A 20,000-nucleotide genomic window follows, 5' to 3' on the forward strand; every position below is an offset into this window, starting at 1 on the left:
GATAGATAGATAGATAGATAGATAGATAGATAGACAGATAGATAGATAGATAGATAGATAGATAGATAGATAGATAGATAGATAGATAGATAGATAGATAGATAGATAGATAGACAGACAGACAGACAGACAGACAGACAGACAGACAGACAGACAGACAGATAGATAGATAGATAGATAGATAGATAGATAGATAGATAGATAGATAGACAGACAGATAGATAGATAGATAGATAGATAGATAGATAGATAGATAGATAGATAGATAGATAGATAGATAGATAGATAGATAGATAGATAGATAGGAGAAAAGCATTGCCAGACGGAAGTAAGTAAAGAAGTAAAGATAATAAAATATGCTAAAACATGTTCATGCCTTTTCTTTGATTGTCATGATACATGTTGCTGGGACTGAGCTTTTCATACACAATAAATATCAATACTATGACCGCTGGGATAGGCTCCAGCACCCCCGCCCCCCCACGACCCTGAGGGAGAAGCGGCTTGGAAAATGGATGGATGGAGGGATAAACTTTGTTAAAGAAATAAAATGCATTTTTGTTTGTTGGTTCTTTTGGATACGCAGCAAATTGAGATGAAAGCTTTCGTATAAGGCCTATATATCGTATATTAGGCACCCGTAGAAGCATTTTCATCAGGGGCCTCAGATTGTGTTTGTCTGTCAAACATATTGTATATAATAAAAAATACACAGAAACAAAGTAAATTAATAAAGTTTAAGTGGTTTCAGAGTGAAGAGAAGTTTTTACCCTCTGTGATTTATTTTTTAAGAAGATCAAATAAGTGTTTTTAAAGGAACTGTAGAAATCGTCTTTGATCTTGTTAGTAGCATAAAATCTGTTTGAGTTATGGAGCGTATGCAATATGCAACAGGCAAGCGTACTGCAATCTCTGTACCACCCTTGTATGTTATACCTGTAGCCGCTGTGGGTGACAATGTGAGGTTATGAGGCTGCTGTGACCACAGAGAGGAGCGCTGTCATGTCATGCAGGCTGTAGCTGGATCAAGCCTGGAATGTCCCTCCTGACCTCTCTTTCTCTTTCTCTCCCTCTCTTTTTGTTTTCCCTCTCTTTTCAGCCAATGCATGCATCATTTTCTTCCAGCCACATCTTTCTGGGCTACAGCAGCAGCGCAGCAGAAATCCTGGCCTGCTCTAAAGTGTAGGGCTACTGCAGGAGTTATTAAATGGTGTTAAGGGTTTTAGAGATGAGGCTGAGTGGACAGAGCTGTCAGGGCAGATTGCAGCTTATTACCAGCTTACAGAGCCAAGGAGCACCTGACAGGCCTTCAGATACACACAGCTGCTTTTACTGGATAAACACCACACACACAAAATAAAAACACACACACACACACACACACACACACACACACCTATACACATGCACACTGAAAATAGCTGAGCTAAACAGAACCCGTTAAATGTTTACAATACACACTTCCGTATCAGTGACCTCACAAATAGCACTAAAATCTGCAGCTCTGTCCGGCCTTATCTCCTGACCACAGCCTCCTCCACTATCCCTCCCCCTTACACACACACACACACACACACAGATGGGTAGTGTTCTGTCAGGATGCGGTGTCGTATGTCATACCTATATGTAATAACAATATGTCATATATATATATATATATATATATATATATATATATATATATATATATATATATATATATATATGTGTGTGTGTGTGTGTGGGACACATATTTATGTATATATGTACATGTATATACATATACATGCACATACACACATATGACTGGCCACTTCAGTAAGTACACCTTCTTGTATCTCACTCAGCTCCATGTACCATAACTTGTAGTTCTACAATTACAGACTGTAGTTCATCTGTTTATCTGCACCCTCTTTACCCTGTTCTTCAATGGTCAGGCCCCCCCAGAGGACCACCGCAGAATAAATGAAGGTGGGTCATTCTCAGCACTGCAGTGACACTGACGTGGTGTGGTGGTGTTTTAGTATGTATAGTGCTGGTACAAGTTGACACTGTGTCCACTCACTGTCCAGTTTCTTATACACTCTTAACGTGTTGGTCCACCTTGCAGATGTAAAGTCAGAGACGACAGCTCATCTGCTGCTGCACAGTTTGAGTCGGCCATCCTCTCGTCCTTCATCAGTGGTCATAGGACGCTGCCCGCAGGACACTGCCCACAGGACGCTGCCCAAAGGACATTGTTGACTTAATATTTCAGTTGGTGGACTATTCTCAGTCCAGCAGTGACACTGCGTGATTCACAGATCACAGCAGGTTAATATCTCTGCACCTTATTCCACGACCTCATGTCCAGAATGAGTGCTGTGTCGGTGCTGACCTGTCCTGTCTGTTTACTGTGTCTAATGTCTGTTTAATTTATCGTATTTATTGTTTCTAGCTTCATTTTTTGTTTGCACTCTTTGTACTGTTTGTTCCTTGTTGCTCCGTGATGTTCCTGGAGGAACGGAATCTCACTCCACTGTGTACTTGTACATAGACGGAATGACAAAAGCCTCTTGACTTGACTTGACTTGAAACTCCAGCAGCACTGCTGTGTCTGATCCACTCATACCAGCACAACACTCACTAACTGGAGGGGGTGGGGGATTGTAAAGTATGCAGAGAAACAGATGGACTACAGTCTGTAATCACAGAAAAGTGCTCTTTTATGGTAGGTGGAGCTATACGTGTGCAAGCTTGTGCGTACAAGCTGTGTGTGTGTGAGCTCCAACTCCCTTTCCTCGGAAATGAGGCTTTCTGATTGGTTCACTTGCCCTACCAACAGGTTGTTTACTTTGGCCCCCTCCCCTCAGCGGCGCCTCTCCGTCATCAACAACAAACGCAAACACAGCCAGCTGAGGCCAATTACGCACACGCACTGAACGCTGGAAATAAAATGATAGCAAAATTCATGACCCCAAGCCCTGCGACAAAAAATGACAAAACAAAACAAAAAGGTTTTCTCCCAGCAAGGTGTCAACAACAAACAACAACAACAAATCTGTCTGGAGCAGAAGAACCTCAGCTACACGCTAATGTCCCAAGTCGCTTATGAGGTCAGTCATGGACTTACCCTTGAGATGTCAAGGTCCAGGCTCGGCCATGAGTGCCCAAACAGGGTAGAGTGGAGAGAGAGAGTGAGAGAGAATGGAGAGAATGAGGGAGTGTGTTGAGAGACACAGAGAAGAAGAGGGGAAAGAGGGAGGCAGGAAGTTCAGCACAGCCCCTAACAGTGTCTCTGAGGAGAACCCAAACTCTTTTAAACACGGCCAGGCTACACACACACACACACACACACACACACACAGCCAAAAACAGCCTGCGAGGCAGAGCAGGAAAGACTCATGATCCCAGAGTCAGGCGCCTGTACTCGAGACCTACTACCAGGAGCTAATGACTCGCTCAACTCTCCACACTGTTATAAAAGACACAGTGCTGCTTATGTAATTCCCTCAAAAAGTCTTCCATCAGGACTTAATAGGACTTTGCAGATGTGAAAACAATCACAATATGATGTGAGGCCCAGTTTGGCCAATGAAACCAGTGCTAAAAGTAGCCACTGCTAGACCCAGATGTTAATAAGCAAAAGGGGTGTTAAAGTGCATCAGGACATTGTAGTATTAACCGTGGTCATGAGTGCATCATGATATTGTGATATAGACAATGCATTGCATGTGCATATTATTACTAGTATTAGTATTATTAGTAGTACTTACATATGATTAATACTTACTGGACATACTAGTATTACCTATAGCCGTAATTAACAGTAGTAACTCAAGCTGTTGTGAGTCCCATTTTCTCTGTAGCTTTTAATCATTTTTTGATCTCTAGTTTTGGAAACTGCTATTTTTGAACACTTATTCAGCTTTGACTTTCTCCTTCCTCGTGCAGGTGGATTAGCCATCCATCCATCTTGTATTCATAAGAGCTTAAATCTCATGTACATAGAATGTGGTTGGATAGTGTAGTGGGTAAGACCTCTACCTTCTACGCTGTAGACTGGGGTTCAGTCCCCACCAGGGCAGCACCCTACACTATACCAATAAGAGTCCTTGGGCAAGACTCCTAACACCGCCTTGGCCTACCTGTGTAAAAATGATCAAGTTGTAAGTCGCTCTGGATACGAGTGTCTGCCAAATGCAAATGTACCTATTGCAAATTTCTCTTTATCTTTGTTTTAAATTATTAAAGTGTTTATTCTTTTACATAAGTGGTTGCAACTGTAACAACTGCAGTTTCCCTCTGGGATTAATAAAGGATTCAATAAAGGAGCGCTCGTCACCAGACGGCTACAATAATCTTTTTTCGTTCTACATTATGACCTTAACCAAAGTTGCAGCCGTGCTTTTCCAGCTGGTAAAAACAGCTAATCGGACACTTTCTCCCAATTTCACCTCCACATTTAACCCACCTGTGAAGTGAAACACCACATACACTCTAGTGAGCGCGCACATGCACACACGCACACACACTAGGGGGCAGTGAGCACACTTGCCTGGAGTGGTGGGCAGCCCAATCCACTGTGCCTGGCGAGCAGTTGGGGGTTAGGTGTCTTGCTCAAGGACAACTCAGTCCTGTGCTGTCAGCTCTGGGGATCAAACTGGTGACCTTCCGGTCACAAGGCTGGTTCCCTAACCTCCAGCCCATGACTGCCCCATGGGGCAATGGGCAAACATGACTGATTGGTGAGTTTAAAACAGCAATTAACCACCCAGGAGCAAAAATCAGCCTTCAAAGCTGAAAGAAATAATGACTTGACATTTATCACGATTTCGAACGATATGAATTTTGTATATCGTGATAACATATCGCCCAGCTCCACCCACAGGCCAAGTGACTCAATCCTATTCAGCCTGTTAATTATTTCAATGTTCTATTGTTATTAACCCGTTTCACCCTGGATCCACTACAGTCCAATCTATGGGCCACTTCCGCAGAAAGAAAAGACGCCTGGTGTCCAGTTCAAGCAAATAGATCGTTTTTAAAAAAATATTGAAAACTTTTTTTTGGAATTACTTGTGAATAAGTACTCGATGCCTATACAAATGAAATAAACACAGCTGGGCCACGGATTTGCCGAGATTTTTTTATGGCGGCCCTTTTAGCGGTTTGAGATTGAGCTACACAGCTACACGCGTCGTTACTGACCATTCCTTTCTCCAGCCAGTCCAGCAGGGTCTGCGCAGTGGAGCATGGAAGCTGGGAGCGCAGAGTCTCTTGGCCTTCGTCTCCAGCCTGAAGCTCCAGAGCCACACGCAGCTCCTCGGCCAGCTGCAGCACCTGCAGAGGACCTGCGCTGACTGGAGAGCCAAGATCGTACAGGCCGTTACTGAACTCCACCACGGCCTTGGAGCCTGGAGACAGAGAGAAAAGGGGGTGGGGGCAGTTAAGTGAAGAAGTAAAGGAGAACTTCGCCGTCCCATCCACGTGCTGTATGAAGTGGAACGAAGAAACAAAGAAATGTTCTTCCAGAGCCTCAGTGCAACGTACCGGACTGTCACTGCGGTTCATCAGGCCACACTAAGTGAAACTAAGTAGCTCTGCTGCGCTGGTTGCCACACATAACTTGTATTAAAGATTACATGCTGGAAGATAATTAAGCAGACGTTTCCTAAATTGGTGGGTATTCGATGATGCTTGGTGGTAAGATGGCTCTTCTACTGCTTCTCCTGTGGCCATATTAACCGTAGATCTCTGCCCCCAAATTTAAATGTTTTTTATTTTACAGTTATTTCTACTGCAAGGGTGCGCTGTCGTCATATTTTCTATTAAATGCTGCTCTTTTTATCTTGATACCATAGTTTTTTTGTCAATTAATGTTCTCAGTCTTTGAAGCCTCCAGCTGAAAGGAGCCTATAGCAACCTGCAAACTGCTGATACGTTTTAAATTCCATTACATTTATTGGAAAGAAAGCCTAAAATAATAAAAAAGAAACAAATAAAATCACTAATTACACTAATGACAATAATAAAATGGAAGATTTCAGCAGTAAGGCTACTAACACCCCATGCTCACTGGTGCAGTCTGGTCCATGGCCTTGTGCTTGGGAACCTCCGCCCTAAACTACAGTGCAATAAGCACACAACAGTCCAAAAATAAAGAAAGAAACAGAGAGAGAGGGAGAGAGAGAGAGAGAGGCAACCTGTCAGCCACCATCATGTCATATTACCCATCACCCCCTCCACCACAAGTGGCCACGTTTCATCTCCATCAGTGAACACATCTCACAGCTCCAACTGCTTCCATCTGGATACTATAGAACAAAAGCTAATAATTCCGCAGCTAGTGCAGCGCCGAGACATCTGGAGAGTATTAAGACGCTATAACAGAGCGTGGAAAGCCTACAGTGACACGAGGATTCTGCTTACTGAAGCCAGAATCACCATAGAGTCCAAAAGGACAATGACAGCTTTTGTTATACTGGTTTTCAACAGACTGGCTCTTTCCAACGTTTTTTATTTTAATGCTAACCAGAAAAGTAGATGTACAATGATAATAAACAAACAAATGCTTTCCCCCCAAACTCCCCTCTACCCATCCACCCTCAGCCGGTATGTGCGACACAGCAATGTTTAAAGAGAAATACAAGACAAACCCCATAAACCAAAGACAGCTTAGTACACATATATACACTATGTGGACAAAAGTATTGGGACACCTACACATTACACCTACAGGAGGTTTTATGACATGCCATTCTAAATCTATAGGCATTAATACGGAGTTGCCTGCCCCCCCCCCCTCCCCCTGCACCCTGCCCCCTGCACCTATAACAGCTTCCACTCATCTGGGAACATTTCCACAAGATTTTGGAGCGTGAGAACGATGACACAAAGAGGTTAACCTGCTGTCCTGTCCTACACTGTAAGATATAAAGGCTCTGTGCAGGGATTTTACATTCATCAAGATACAAGCAGTGTAAACGTTCCCTCAAAGCTCCAGCAGTGGTTCTAAGGTCTGACTGTGGAGCTTAAATCAGTTTCTCCAGGTGAAAAGTTGGTATTTATTCCTTTTTATAACCGAATGTTTTAAAACAGAGCAGTAGAATAAAAGCAAGGAGGCGAGGCGAGGCAGGGTGTGTGGAGTCAGTCCAGCTTAGAACAAATCATTTCAGTGGATTATGGCTCAGGTATGTTCCCTGACTAAAGGGACTGGGATGGAGCCTTGAGGGGACCACCCCAGTGACAAGAGGGGCAGTGACAGTGATAGTTTAATACCTTTATTTCTGAGAGTGTAGCATGCATTAAAGCGTGAGCACTCGATATCCCTTTTTTTCTGTTTTCAAACACCTTTTACTATCTTGTCCAATCTGTGTGCACATTAAATATGAAAATCTGCAGAAAGTCTACATCAATGTAACACATGATACTTATACCTCCTGGCATTTAAAGGGGCATTATAGTTTTTTATGTAGATCACTAATGTTACCAGCCAAGTTTTCTTCCCATATTTCGATGGTTAAAGCCCTAGTATTGTGTATTCCAGCAGTAGAGAACTCTATCATAACTACATCATTGCCACAATTGGCCCCTCCCATTCCTGTCCATGTGCGTTTTGTTTTGGTCCAGCTCCCTTGTTTCATGACTCCACCCCTGATTGTTTCCACCTGTCCCTCATCAGCCCTGTGTTTGCCCCTTATGTTTGTTGCTATTTGTGTTGGTTGTACTGGTGGTGTTTGTATTAGTCTTTGTACTGTTGTTTGTTCTGTTCTGCTGGTTTGGTTCTGGTTTGTCATGTCTGTCCCCTGATCCATCCGTGTTGGCTCTATGACCCTGGACCATTTGGACTATGACCCTGGATTTGCCCATAATAAACGTCGCTTGTCTCCGCATATGCGTCCGCCTCCTCGCTCCCCGTTACAATCATAAAAATAAAATGACTATTTCCTACTATGCAATAAATGAGGGGGCAACCATTCTTTTAACTACGGTTAAACAGTAGGTAAAACTTTTACTTGTTTCTTATCGAGCTGTAGATGTGAATCACCATTAATAAGCAATAAATTGTTCAACTACTTTAACCCTCTGGAGTTAATGTAGCCTAAAACAACTAATTCACCAACATTTGAGCTTGAAGGTTGGTCAGACTGCTGGTCACATAACAACACAGCAATGCAGACCACACTCTCGCCTAGACAGCAGCTAACGAAAAGGTAAAGAGAAAGAATTAATATGAACATTGATAGTTTGGAGACAAACTGACTTACAGTATCTGTATTTATAATCACTTCAGTTGGTTTCCTGATATGTTTTTCTCTGCAACAAGAAGCTGCCAAACACTAAAGAGTGGCGAAGCTGAAGTGCAGCAGTTACATTCTGACATTTTACAAGACACCATCCCACTATTGGAAAAGTTTCCTGCCGGAGATGCGAGAAAAGTGGCTATAGCTGAGCCAAAGCTTAAAGCAGAGCAAAGTAAGTCTGTGTTTTCATTTATTTTAGATTTTCAGCCTGTACTACTACATTAGCACCTACTGATTTTACAGCAAAGATGGTAAAACATACATAAAATGTTGTGGCTCCCAAGGTGTTTTGATACTTTATACTTAAGTACATTTGAAGGTAAATACTTTAGTACTTTCACTCAAGTGGAGGTCTAAAGGGAGGAACTTCTACTGTTACTGGAGGAATATTTTACCTTTGGGGGTCTCGACTTTAACTCAAGTACAGGGCTTGTGTACTTCGTCCACCTGTGCTAGTTATTATAACACAGATAATCTACTGTACGTATGATTCATATCAGATTACTTCAGCAACAGAACATGAGAGGCAGTGTGTTATCGCGTGATGTTATTCGTGACTGAAAAGCTGCTCAGTGGTGACGACAGTTTGGGAATTTAGCATCATCTCATCTTCAGAGTCGGACCAAATCGGCTGTTGGTAAAATGTGGTCTTAAAGGTGTCTGTTTTCTGTTTGTGGCAAAGAAGTAAAAGAAGTAAAAACGTTCAAATGGCTTGAGCGTCTCCTACAGCTGTCGAAGTCGTTGCCTAGCAACGCCGTCCTAGCGGAGTGATACAGCGTTTGCGAACAACCTGTGATGTTATGGCAGAATAGCGCGGTTAGAACACCTGCCAACCAATCAGCTGGAAGTATCTGTGGTATATTGTGTAATAATGTGAGACGTTTAATCGTGCACTGAATGAGAACTGCTAGAGTTTCTTTGTTCTTCAACATCTCCTCTCTGAAATGTCAGAAGGCCCTGGTTATTGACACATAGCTGCGAGCTGCTGCGATCAGCGCCAAGACGTCAAGCAGTGACGTGCAGTCAAAACAGAGAACAAGGTCAACGTGAGGCCACAGCACAAATATGATCTACGATACAAACGCCCTGTAGACATTTAACTCTGCAGCAGCTATAACCACCACATTAGACGCTCAGGAGATCTTGTGTACTGAGAGTTTGTCCTGACCTCATTGCTTTCTAGGGCAGAGACCACAGTACAAAACACAGGACCACAGCCTCAGGCTGAGGCCCATTCACTGCAACTCCGACGGAGAGAATAGGAGTAAATTGTCTTTTACTGTAACAACAAAAGGAAACATCACACGTACAAAACGCTCAGCTGTGGAAGGAACCCAGCAGAATTCCACATCACCACCACAAAGGGAAAACTGTCTATATTTTCATTTATTAATACTAAAATACTCATTAACTCTCCATTAATATTCAGTACTCTCTAATACTCATTAGAGTCAGAGTAAATGGGAAATCCTAAGGCATTTTCCTTCTGTACTGAGACGTATTTCTGAGTTGGCTGAGCATTTTCGCTTGATGAGGATGGTGGGAGGGGGAGGTTAAACAGGCACTATTGATCAGTGGATGAAAATTTCACAATAATTACCACAACACTGTACTCACGACGTTTCTTCTGAAACTGTCATCTAAACATATTTCCTTTAGTAAAACATTAAATTGCAGTGAGATTAATGCTGAACTGCATTTCACCCATTATGGGACATGAGCACAGAGACTTGAAAAGGCATGAAAATGATGATGAAAATGGTTTTAAGTGTTTTTATTGTGACAAATTAGGTGTTTTCAAGAAACTTTTACACTATTTTACGCATGCTAATTTATTTATTTAATGCTGGATCATTGAGGTGTTTGCAAAAATGTTACTGTTGAGAGTTTTGGTCATTATAAGCAAAGTTAAAACTGTCTGCAAAAACGTGGACGGGCATTCATATGTACACCTCAGATATTCCGTGCATGCACAATGCAAAGCAGCGTGAATACATGTTTTAATTGATATTGTTATAATTACAATATAACAATATCAAGTTATATAACATACTGTATTTATAGACGTGCTAAAAGATAGTCTCGTTTTCTTAATTGACAGTAAATGACCATTTCTAGTAGATTACTAGTTACTGAGTTGCATTACTTTTACAGCTGTTAAGTAAACATACTGTTTACTGTATTTTAATACATCGTATTACTGTAGATTTACAGCAGAACGCAGCTACAGTACAATAATCCTGTGGTACAGATGGCTGTGAAGACACAGTTGTCACAGAGCTGCTGTTTCTCGTTATTTACTGTGGCTCAGGAAATCACTGTGAACATAATGCAACTAGTGGCCAAGTAATTACAGTGTAATTTTTGATGGATCATATTTAATACGAGTGGGCGTCTGACCTACCAAGGTAAAAAAAAAGTAGATGAAGTAGCTTTTGGTGTTTTAGAGGCTTTCCTTCATTTTATTAGTCTAACCGAACAGTTATTAGCACTAATATTGTATATACTTTAATGCACATGAATCTCTTGAACTCCCTGAAGACTTGAATCTGATTTTGAAAGCAGGGAAAACACTAAACTGCAAGCTTTTTGATTTTCCCCCTTAATAATAGCATTTTCTTTATATCCTGTGACTTTCTAGGCCTTTATATATTATTCGGCTGTCTTTTACCATATGCTGATACAATATTTTTAGTTCACGTTGTATGACTAACACTATTTCCAATAACATTACTACAACCGTAATTGGATTTATACATCAGCCGCTGCCCGAGGAAGACCAGGAGGATTCTGAAGGACTCCACCCACCCAAGCCACTGCCTGCTCTCACAGCTGCCGAGCGGGAGGAGGTACAGAAGCAAGTCCAGAACCGGCCGGTTCCGAGACAGTTTCTTCCCCCGGGCCGTCAGGCTGCTGAACAGCCGGTAGTGCTGGTGTACCGGTCCATAGGCCTGTCACTGCATCTCTGAGTCATCATCTCCCTGGACAATCACCACCTCATCCACATCTCATCAGACTCGCTCTGATCCTCCGCACCTTCAATCCAGCAAATCTGTACTTACACATCATATAGACTGCCATCTTGTGGATCTTCTATCCATATCCTGTCCAATCTGGAAGGTTCTATATCAGTGCTCTGTCCCTGAGAACCTGCGTCTCATCTATTATCTCCCTCTGACTAACTGCACATACAGAATGTGGACAGCAGCACATTTCATAGTTTTATTCATAACTTATTACTGCACAGCTGTACACTGGAATAGTGCAGTACTAGTGTATATTGTGTATATGTGTATATTCAGTCGGTATGTATACATATTTCTTTTTCTTCTGAGATATTTATATATTTTTTGTATTTAAATTCTATAAGGGGGCGACGCACCTAAGATTTTCACCCACTTTCCACCTGTGTAAACATGATGTGGCAATAAACGTGATTTGATTTGATTTGATTTGATTTGGCTGTTCCCGTGCCTTTCAGTTATCAGTTCCAGTCATCACCAGCAGGTGGTGCCCTTCGAAATGCATTGGGAACTTCCCTTAACAAAGATCTTTGCTGTGAATGTGCCAACAGTACACATTCTCCTGACATCCAGGCAGATATTTACGCTACATATTACCATTAAAGCCCCTCGTACAGAATAAGACACGCAGAATTCTTTGTAATTTGGAAACATGAACCCACGAGAAAGGAGCGTATACATATACATACTGCTGGTTTGCCACTGTATTTGCCTTATTCAGTTAACCTACATGCAGTAAAACTGTTTAACAATAAGCACTGACTCACATTCCTCCGCTGCGTGAATGTCACAGGTCAGCATCACCAATATGCTGCGTGCCTTCCACATTCTGGAGATGCCACAGTGATGACTTGTGGCATTAAATAAAAGCAGAGTTTTGTCTCCAGAACAGCCGTGGTGTGACCTTGTAACTCGATTAAACGGGTAATTTAATTTTGCGTCTGTCATATGCACACATACATTTACACAAACACACATGCCTGCACACTAGAGCTGCTCAATACATCACTTGATAACCGTTACTGAGATATTCACCCTAATAATAGTAATAATAATATCACAAAAGGTGTGCATTATGAAAATGAGCCCCCAACCAATCCTAATGCTCTTTTTTTTTCACAGCAGGCTGATCCTTAAAGGGAAATTCCACCAATTTTTCAAAATAAACTGATATTCTGTTGTTATTACAAGAAAAATAGCATCTTGTCAAGTGAAATGATCTCAAATCTAGTCCATATATCTAATATTTCCCATGCTGAGGCGGTTGTCTTATTATAGGATTATCATTTTAAATCATCTTATGTAAAATGATCTCACTGTACTGGCAGATAACGTTGCTGGTCAAAGCTTCAAGCACATTTCTAAATTTCACTTGATAAAATTGCTTAAAACAAGTAAAAATGTCTAGAAATTAGTTACATAACCGTGACCATTTGGGGGGGCAGTCGTGGGCTGGAGGTTAGGGAACTGGCCCTGTGACCGGAAGGTTGCCGGTTCAATCCCCAGAGCCGACAGTCCATGCCTGAGGTGCCCTTGAGCACGACGCCTAACCCCCAACTGCTCCCCGGGTGCTGTGGATAGGGCTGCCCACCGCTCCGGGCAAGTGTGCTCACTGCCCCCGAGTGTGTGTGTTCACTAGAGTGTATGTGGTGTTTCACTTCATGGATGGGTTAAATGTGGAGGTGGAATTTAATAATAATAATAATATTTAAGATAGTTTAACTTGACAAGGCACCATTTTTTTGCAGTGTAAGATGTAAACAAAGCCACTCACAGTGGTTTGATGTAATAACAGCTATTACACTGAAACCTACTGAGTCGTTAGTGGTGACGGGAACCAGAAGACCGGAGAGTTTCGTTCCTCTAAAGCCTCCCACAGCGTGCCGTTACATGTAATAACTATGAATGTGTTGATTAAAAGCCTGAGAAACTATAAACAGTTATACTTTTACTAAAAGGTTTTAATTTAAATCATACTTTTTAAAAACAAAGTCATGGTAAGATGATGCGGCTGTTGTGTGGTAAAATAGTTCCCATAGAGAATGAGTCTTTCTTTGCACTCGCCACTGTTTTATCATAATCAACATAACATATAAAGCAGAAGACGCGTGAGGGTCCCTGGTGTTTCTGGATAGTAGGTAACAAGGCTATATTTGTGCTGTGGTCATTAAAGAAATCTGAGCTGGAAAGTTTCTTTACAATGAAGCATTTCAGATAGAACCTCAGAATGACTCTGTTTTATGAATTATGCAGAAAATATACACATAATATACACACTCCAACAAAATATACACATAATATACACACTCCAACAAAATATACACATAATATACACACTCCAACAGAGCTGACTCTAAATCAGTGTCCGGCCCGCTGCCTCCTCTTGAACAATAATGGACATGTTCTGCTACCTCCCCCAGCCTTCATTTGTTGACCTGCATTAAGCATTCATTCTCTATTAGTTCAATCGTGTTGGCAATTGCTGAGCTTGCTGGAGGGGACACGCAGCCCCCGCATGTCCGGCCCTGCCCTGTTTGGAACAGCTAACAGCCAGCTAATCTGCTGCTGGGTGGACTACACAACCTCCTTCCTTTAGCTAATAATACAAACTCTCGCTGTGTCCGAAAGTGTCCCCTATCACTATTCCCTACACTGGAAAATCTGGAACACTATGCAGAAGACAATAACAGGGAACAGAAATGGTCCCCTAATCACTATACCACTATTATTGTCTATAATTAAAGGCACAGGTACTATTATATATATATATATATATATATATATATATATATATATATATATAAGGCACAGGTACTATTGTCTATTATACCACTATTATTGTCTTCTATTATCTGTTATTATTGTCTTCTGCACTATGGAGAACACTACTGTAAGGGGCAGAAGTGGTTCCCTAATCATTCATTCATTCATTTTCTAAGCCGCTTCTCCGTCAGGGTCGCAGGGGGGTGTTGGAGCCTATCCCAGCAGTCATTGGGCGAAAGGCAGGATACACCCTGAACAGGTCGCCAGTCCATCGCAGGGCAGACAGACAGACACAGACATTGACTCACACATTCACACCCAGGGGCAATGTAGCATGTCCAATTGGCTTGACTGCATGTCTTTGGACTGTGGGAGGAAACTGGAAAACCCGGAGAGAACATGCAAACTCCACACAGAGAGGACCCCGGTCACCCGGCTGGGGAATCGAACCCAGGTTCTCCTTGCTGTGAGGCAACAGCGGTTCCCTAATCACTATATTGTATATTCCCTATACCCATATTGGAGCACTACACAGAACACAATTACAGGAAACAGGCATGGCCCCATAATCAATATACCCAATAAGGTGGACCGTGGTCCAAGACGCTGACATATGTGGACCTGGACCTACAACCGATTCTTCAATTCTTCAATTTTGACAGGATGCTCCTATTTTGAACGCTGTAGCTTTTCTAGCCACTTTAGCGGCCTGGGAAACTCACAGACCAATCGCATGCGTTGTAAATATCACACATGATGCTACTCAGCCAATCAGATCTGTGCATTACGATGAGCACTGAGACTCGAGTGAGTGACGGAAAAGAACGTGTGTCAGGGGGAGGTTATTTCACATGTTGTGCTCTAAAAAAAGAAAACTGACAATAAATGTTGAAATATTTGTAAGGTAAGATGTTAATGTACCTACTAGGCTACTTCAGTTTACAGTATATGGCACTTGCTTTGAAATTTTCTGTAACTGGACGTTAATTTACACGTTCTACACTGATGCGCTATATTGAACACTATTATAGGGAACAGAAATGGTCCTTAATCTCTACACCCTGTACTGGAGCACTATACAGGACACTGAAGAGACTCCACACAAACAAGGCTGCAGGCCCTGATGGGGTTCCCCCCAGGATGCTTAAAGCCTGTGCCTCCCAGCTTTGTGGAGTACTGCAACATGTCTTCAACATGAGCCTGAGTCTCCAGAGGGTCCCTATGATGTGGAAGATGTCCTGCATTGTTCCTGTTCCAAAGACGCCACGACCGAGTGACGCCAAGGACTACAGGCCTGTGGCACTGACGTCTCATGTCATGAAGACCATGGAGAGGCTTGTCTTGGATCAGCTCCGACCCATAGTCCAGTATCAGCCCTGCCTGGGAGTTGAATACACCATCATCTACCTGCTCAACCGAGTATATGCTCACCTGGATAAGCCAGCCAGCTCTGTGAGGGTCATGTTTTTTGACTTCTCCAGCACATCTAACACCGTCTGGCCCGCTCTTCTGGGTGATAAGCTCACAGTGATGCAGGTAGACACCCCCTCGTGTCCTGGATTGTTGACTATCTGACCGGCAGACCACAGTACGTACGCCTGCAGCACTGTGTGTCGGACAGAGTGGTCAGCAACACTGGAGTTCCACAAGGAACTGTCCTCTCTCCCTTCCTCTTCACCCTCTACACGACGGACTTCAACTACTGCACTGAGACTTGCTACCTTCAGAAGTTTTCTGATGACTCTGCGATAGTTGGATGTATCAGCAGGGGTGATGAGGATGAGTCCAGGGCGACGGTAAAGGACTTAGTCGCATGGTGTGAGCGGAACCACCTGCAGCTCAATGTGACAAAGACAAAGGAACTGGTGGTGGACCTGAGGAGGGACAAGGCAATGGTGACCCCTGTGTCCATCAGGGGGGTCAGTGTGGACACTGTGGATGATTACAGATATCTGGTTGTGTATATTGACAATAAACTGGACTGGGCTAAGAACACTGACGGCCTCTACAGGAAGGGCCAAGGTCGTCTCTATTTTCCGAGGCGCCTGAGGTCCTTCAACATCTGCTGGACTATGCTCAGGATCTTCTGTGAGTCTGTGGTGGCGAGTGCTGTCCTCTATGCTGCTGCATGCTGGGGAAGCAGGCTGAGGGTGGCAGACGCCAACAGACTCAACAAACTGATCCACAAGGCCGGTGATGCTGTGGGTGTGGAGCTGGACTCGCTGACGGCCGTGTGGGAGAGGAGGACGCCGTCTAAGCTGCAGGCCATTATGCACAATGGCTCCCACCCACTCTACGACACAGTGATGAGACACTGGAGCTCATTCAGTGCAAGACTCACTCTACCGAAATGACCACAGAGCGCCACAGGAGGTCATTCTTACCTGTGGCCATCAAACTCTATAACTCCTCCCTCAGTGTGTGATTCACAGTGTGGGGATCATCTGTGCAAAACCCAATACCAAACTGTTCATATGTATAATAACAATAATAATTTTGTTCAAAAACTCAGAGGGACATTAATTTGAACTGCCTTATACTAGATGTTTAATATTTATTATCACAGCCACTTTACTGTATTCATAAGAGCTTAAATCTTTCTTTTCTTAAATTTATCTTTCTTTTAAATTATTAAAGTGTTTATTCTTTCACATAAATGGTTGCAACTGTAACAGCTGCAATTTCCCTCTGGCATCAATAAAGGATTCTGATTCTGATGCTGTAGGAGACAGAACTTGTACCCTAGTCACTATTCCCTATATTTGAGCACTATATAGAAATAGCCTCCTATTCACTACACTCTATGCGGGAAAACCAATTCCAAGTAAACAACTTCATAAACTAACATTACAGTGGGTTACATTCCACTAAATGGGTATTCTATGTCCCCTAGGGTACGTGGTTTGTACAGTAACGACTGTGGTGCACTGTGGCTCTGTCCCCGCTGTTCTCAGCCCCCATTACAAACTGGAGGACTCCTATAATAATGCCATGCTCTGTGAACTGTGCAGGGTTGGACACAGTCTTTGTCCTTTTAGCTTATCTCTTTGCTGTATTCTGACTAAATAATGTTTTCCACCTACTTCTTGACAGCATGCGTAATCTGTTCAGCACACGGAGGTGTGAGCATGAGAGAATGTAATTAGCGTGCGCTGATGTGGAGATGAGCTCGAGAAAACAGCGCACAGGAATACTGTCTTATCTGATCTTTCCCTCAAAGAAACCGCGAAGCCTGAGGGACTACGCGGGGGTTCCCGTAAACCACTGGGGGTTCCTCAAGCTCTAACCAACACACTCTAATTCGCAGGCCTTATCTATGGCGCATCAGTTCCTTTCTGTTACAGACGTTGGCATGAATTTAAATGCTTCATTATGAAGCGGAGACTTTAGGTCGTACAGGCTGACTGGCGGAGGCTCAAAGCTGCTGTAAATTACACACTATGCACACACACGATTGCACACATCAGTTGAGCTCTGCATTAAAGGGCCCACATCCCACATTTTATTTTTCTCCTTCAGGTCCACTTACAACATTTGTGCGGTTCTATGTGCAAAAAACCAAGTCATAGTTAATTTTATATGACCAATTTCCAACCTTATCCTTTACGATTAAACCGGGTGTTTTTATTACTGTACGTTTAAGAGTAATATATGGATATACATCGATCAGGCATAATATTATGACCTTGTTTCTCATTGTCCATATAGCTCCACTCTGTAGTTCTACAGTTACAGACTGTAGTCCATCTGTTTCTCTGATACTCTGTTACCCTGTTCTTCAGTGGTCAGGACCCCCACGGACCCTCACAGAGCAGGTACTGTTTGGGTGGTGGGTCATTCTCAGCACTGCAGTAACACTGATATGATGGTGGTGTGTTAGTGTGTGTTGTGCTGGTGCGAGTGGATCAGACAGAGCAGTGCTGCTGGAGTTTTTAAACACTGTCCACTCACTGTCCACTCTATTAGACACTCCTACCTTGTCGGTCCACCTTGTAGGTGTAAAGTCAGAGACGAAAGCTCATCTGCTGCTGCACAGTTTGTGTTCTAGTCCTTCATCAGTGGTCACAGGACGCTGGTCACAGGACACTGTTGGCTGGATATTTTTGCTTGGTGGACTGTTCTCACACTAACACACCACCACCACCAGGTCAGTGTTACTGCAGTGCTCAGAATGACCCACCACCCAAACAGTACCTGCTCTGTGAGGGTCTGTGGGGGTCCTGACCACTGAAGAACAGGGTAACAGAGTATCAGAGAATCAGATGGACTACAGTCTGTAATGTGTCTCATTTAAAAAGTAATCCAGCCTGAAACACTCCTTATAACTCCAACATGAATGGGTGTGGCTAAAATGTTGTAGGCTGAATAGGTGGATATATGTAAATGTGTTGGTTTTCAGAAAAGCAATTAATTAAAAATGGACAGTTTTGCAGCTTAGTTTCCATATATGGATGCGATGGATTCGGGAGCGAACGTCACATTTTTACCTTAAACAACGTTTACATGCTCACTCCCCCTTAAACCGCATGTTCTGTAGCCTTTAGTATCTTTGATACCGCGCGTTAATTTAGCCCTCTTGTAGGCAGGTGTTAAGAGGTACTTCTGAATGTGGGTCAATGGTGTGCAAACACCCACCTGCAATAATGTCGTCCATCTGCTCCAAGGCTGCCTCCAACATGTGACTCGCATCTGATGCCATTCTGCTCAATCACTACTGAACCACTGCATGGGATGTGTAGTTTGATTGCAGCCTGAAAAAAAGACAATGTAACTTTGAGCATTAGGGATCGATGACATGGACATAAATGTAACTAATCTCCCCATGAAGCAAACAGCAACTTAGACAAAGAAATACAAAAAATACCTAAAGGCAAAAGCACAAAAACACTGAAACACTAATAGCTGCATAGAGAAGCTGCTCATATCAAAGGTTGTTTGACTGCTAATGGCGCCCCCTTGTGGAGAATTTGTAACCTGCAAAATGTGAGTACCGGTGGTAAAGTACGTACATCTATCTATCTATCTATCTATCTATCTATCTATCTATCTATCTATCTATCTATCTATCTATCTATCTATCTATCCAAACCATTGAATTCAGGTGTTCCAGTCTCTTCCACGGCCACAGGTGTGTAAAGCCGAGCCCCTAGGCCTGCAGACTGCTTCTACAGACATTAGTGAAAGAATGGGTCACTCTCAGGAGCTCAGTGAATTCCAGCGTGGTGCCGTGATCGGACGCCACCTGTGCAGCAAGTCCAGTCGTGAAATTTCCTCACTACTAAATATTCCACAGTCCACTGTCAGTGGGATTATAACAAAGTGGAAGCGATTGGGAACGACAGCAACTCAGCCACGAAGTGGTCGGCCACGTAAAATGACAGAGCGGTCAGCGGATGCTGAGGGGCATAGTGCGCAGAGGTCACCGACTTTCTGCAGAGTCAATCACTAGAGACCTCCAAACTTCACGTGGCCTTCAGATCAGCTCAAGAACAGCATAGAGAGCTTCATGGAATGGGTTTCCATGGCCGAGCAGCTGCATCCAAGCCTTACATCACCAAGCGCAATGCAAAGCGTGGAATGCAGTGGAGTAAAGCGCCACCACTGGACTCTAGAGCAGTGGAGACGTGTTCTCTGGAGTGACCAATCACGCTTCTCCGTCTGGAAATCCGATAGACGAGTCTGGGTTTGGCGGTTGCCAGGAGACGGTACTTGTCTGACTGCATTGTGCCGAGTGTAAAGTTTGGTGGAGGGGGGATCATGGTGTGGGGGTGTTTTTCCTCTCTTAACTCTTAAAGCTTCAGCACCAAGAGATTTTAGACAATTTCATGCTCCCAACTTTGTGGGAACAGTTTGGGGACGGCCCCTTACTGTTCCAACATGACTACGCACCAGTGTGTGTGTGTGTGTGTGTGTGTGTGTGTTATATATATATATATATATATATATATAT

The 20,000-nt window shown here is 43.1% G+C and overlaps 1 protein-coding gene across 3 annotated transcripts in view; it reads right to left on the minus strand.

Annotated features, from left to right (window-relative positions):
• LOC108410563 (liprin-beta-2-like) overlaps positions 1 to 20,000 on the minus strand; it is a 156,019-nt gene that overhangs the window by 105,612 nt on the left and 30,407 nt on the right. For 2 of the 3 annotated variants that reach the window (XM_037540700.1, XM_037540703.1), the window contains exons 2-3: positions 18,686 to 18,801; positions 5,170 to 5,375 (exon numbers count right to left, since the gene is read on the minus strand). In XM_037540700.1, coding sequence (XP_037396597.1) covers positions 5,170 to 5,375; positions 18,686 to 18,749 — 270 coding nt within the window. In that variant the 5' untranslated portion in view covers positions 18,750 to 18,801. Of the gene's footprint in view, positions 1 to 5,169; positions 5,376 to 18,685; positions 18,802 to 20,000 lie in introns of those variants that run through there. The other variant, XM_037540701.1, reaches the window with a different exon arrangement.

Source organism: Pygocentrus nattereri, chromosome 8, assembly GCF_015220715.1.
Source record: "Pygocentrus nattereri isolate fPygNat1 chromosome 8, fPygNat1.pri, whole genome shotgun sequence".
In the NCBI taxonomy this organism is placed as follows: Eukaryota; Metazoa; Chordata; class Actinopteri; order Characiformes; family Serrasalmidae; genus Pygocentrus; species Pygocentrus nattereri.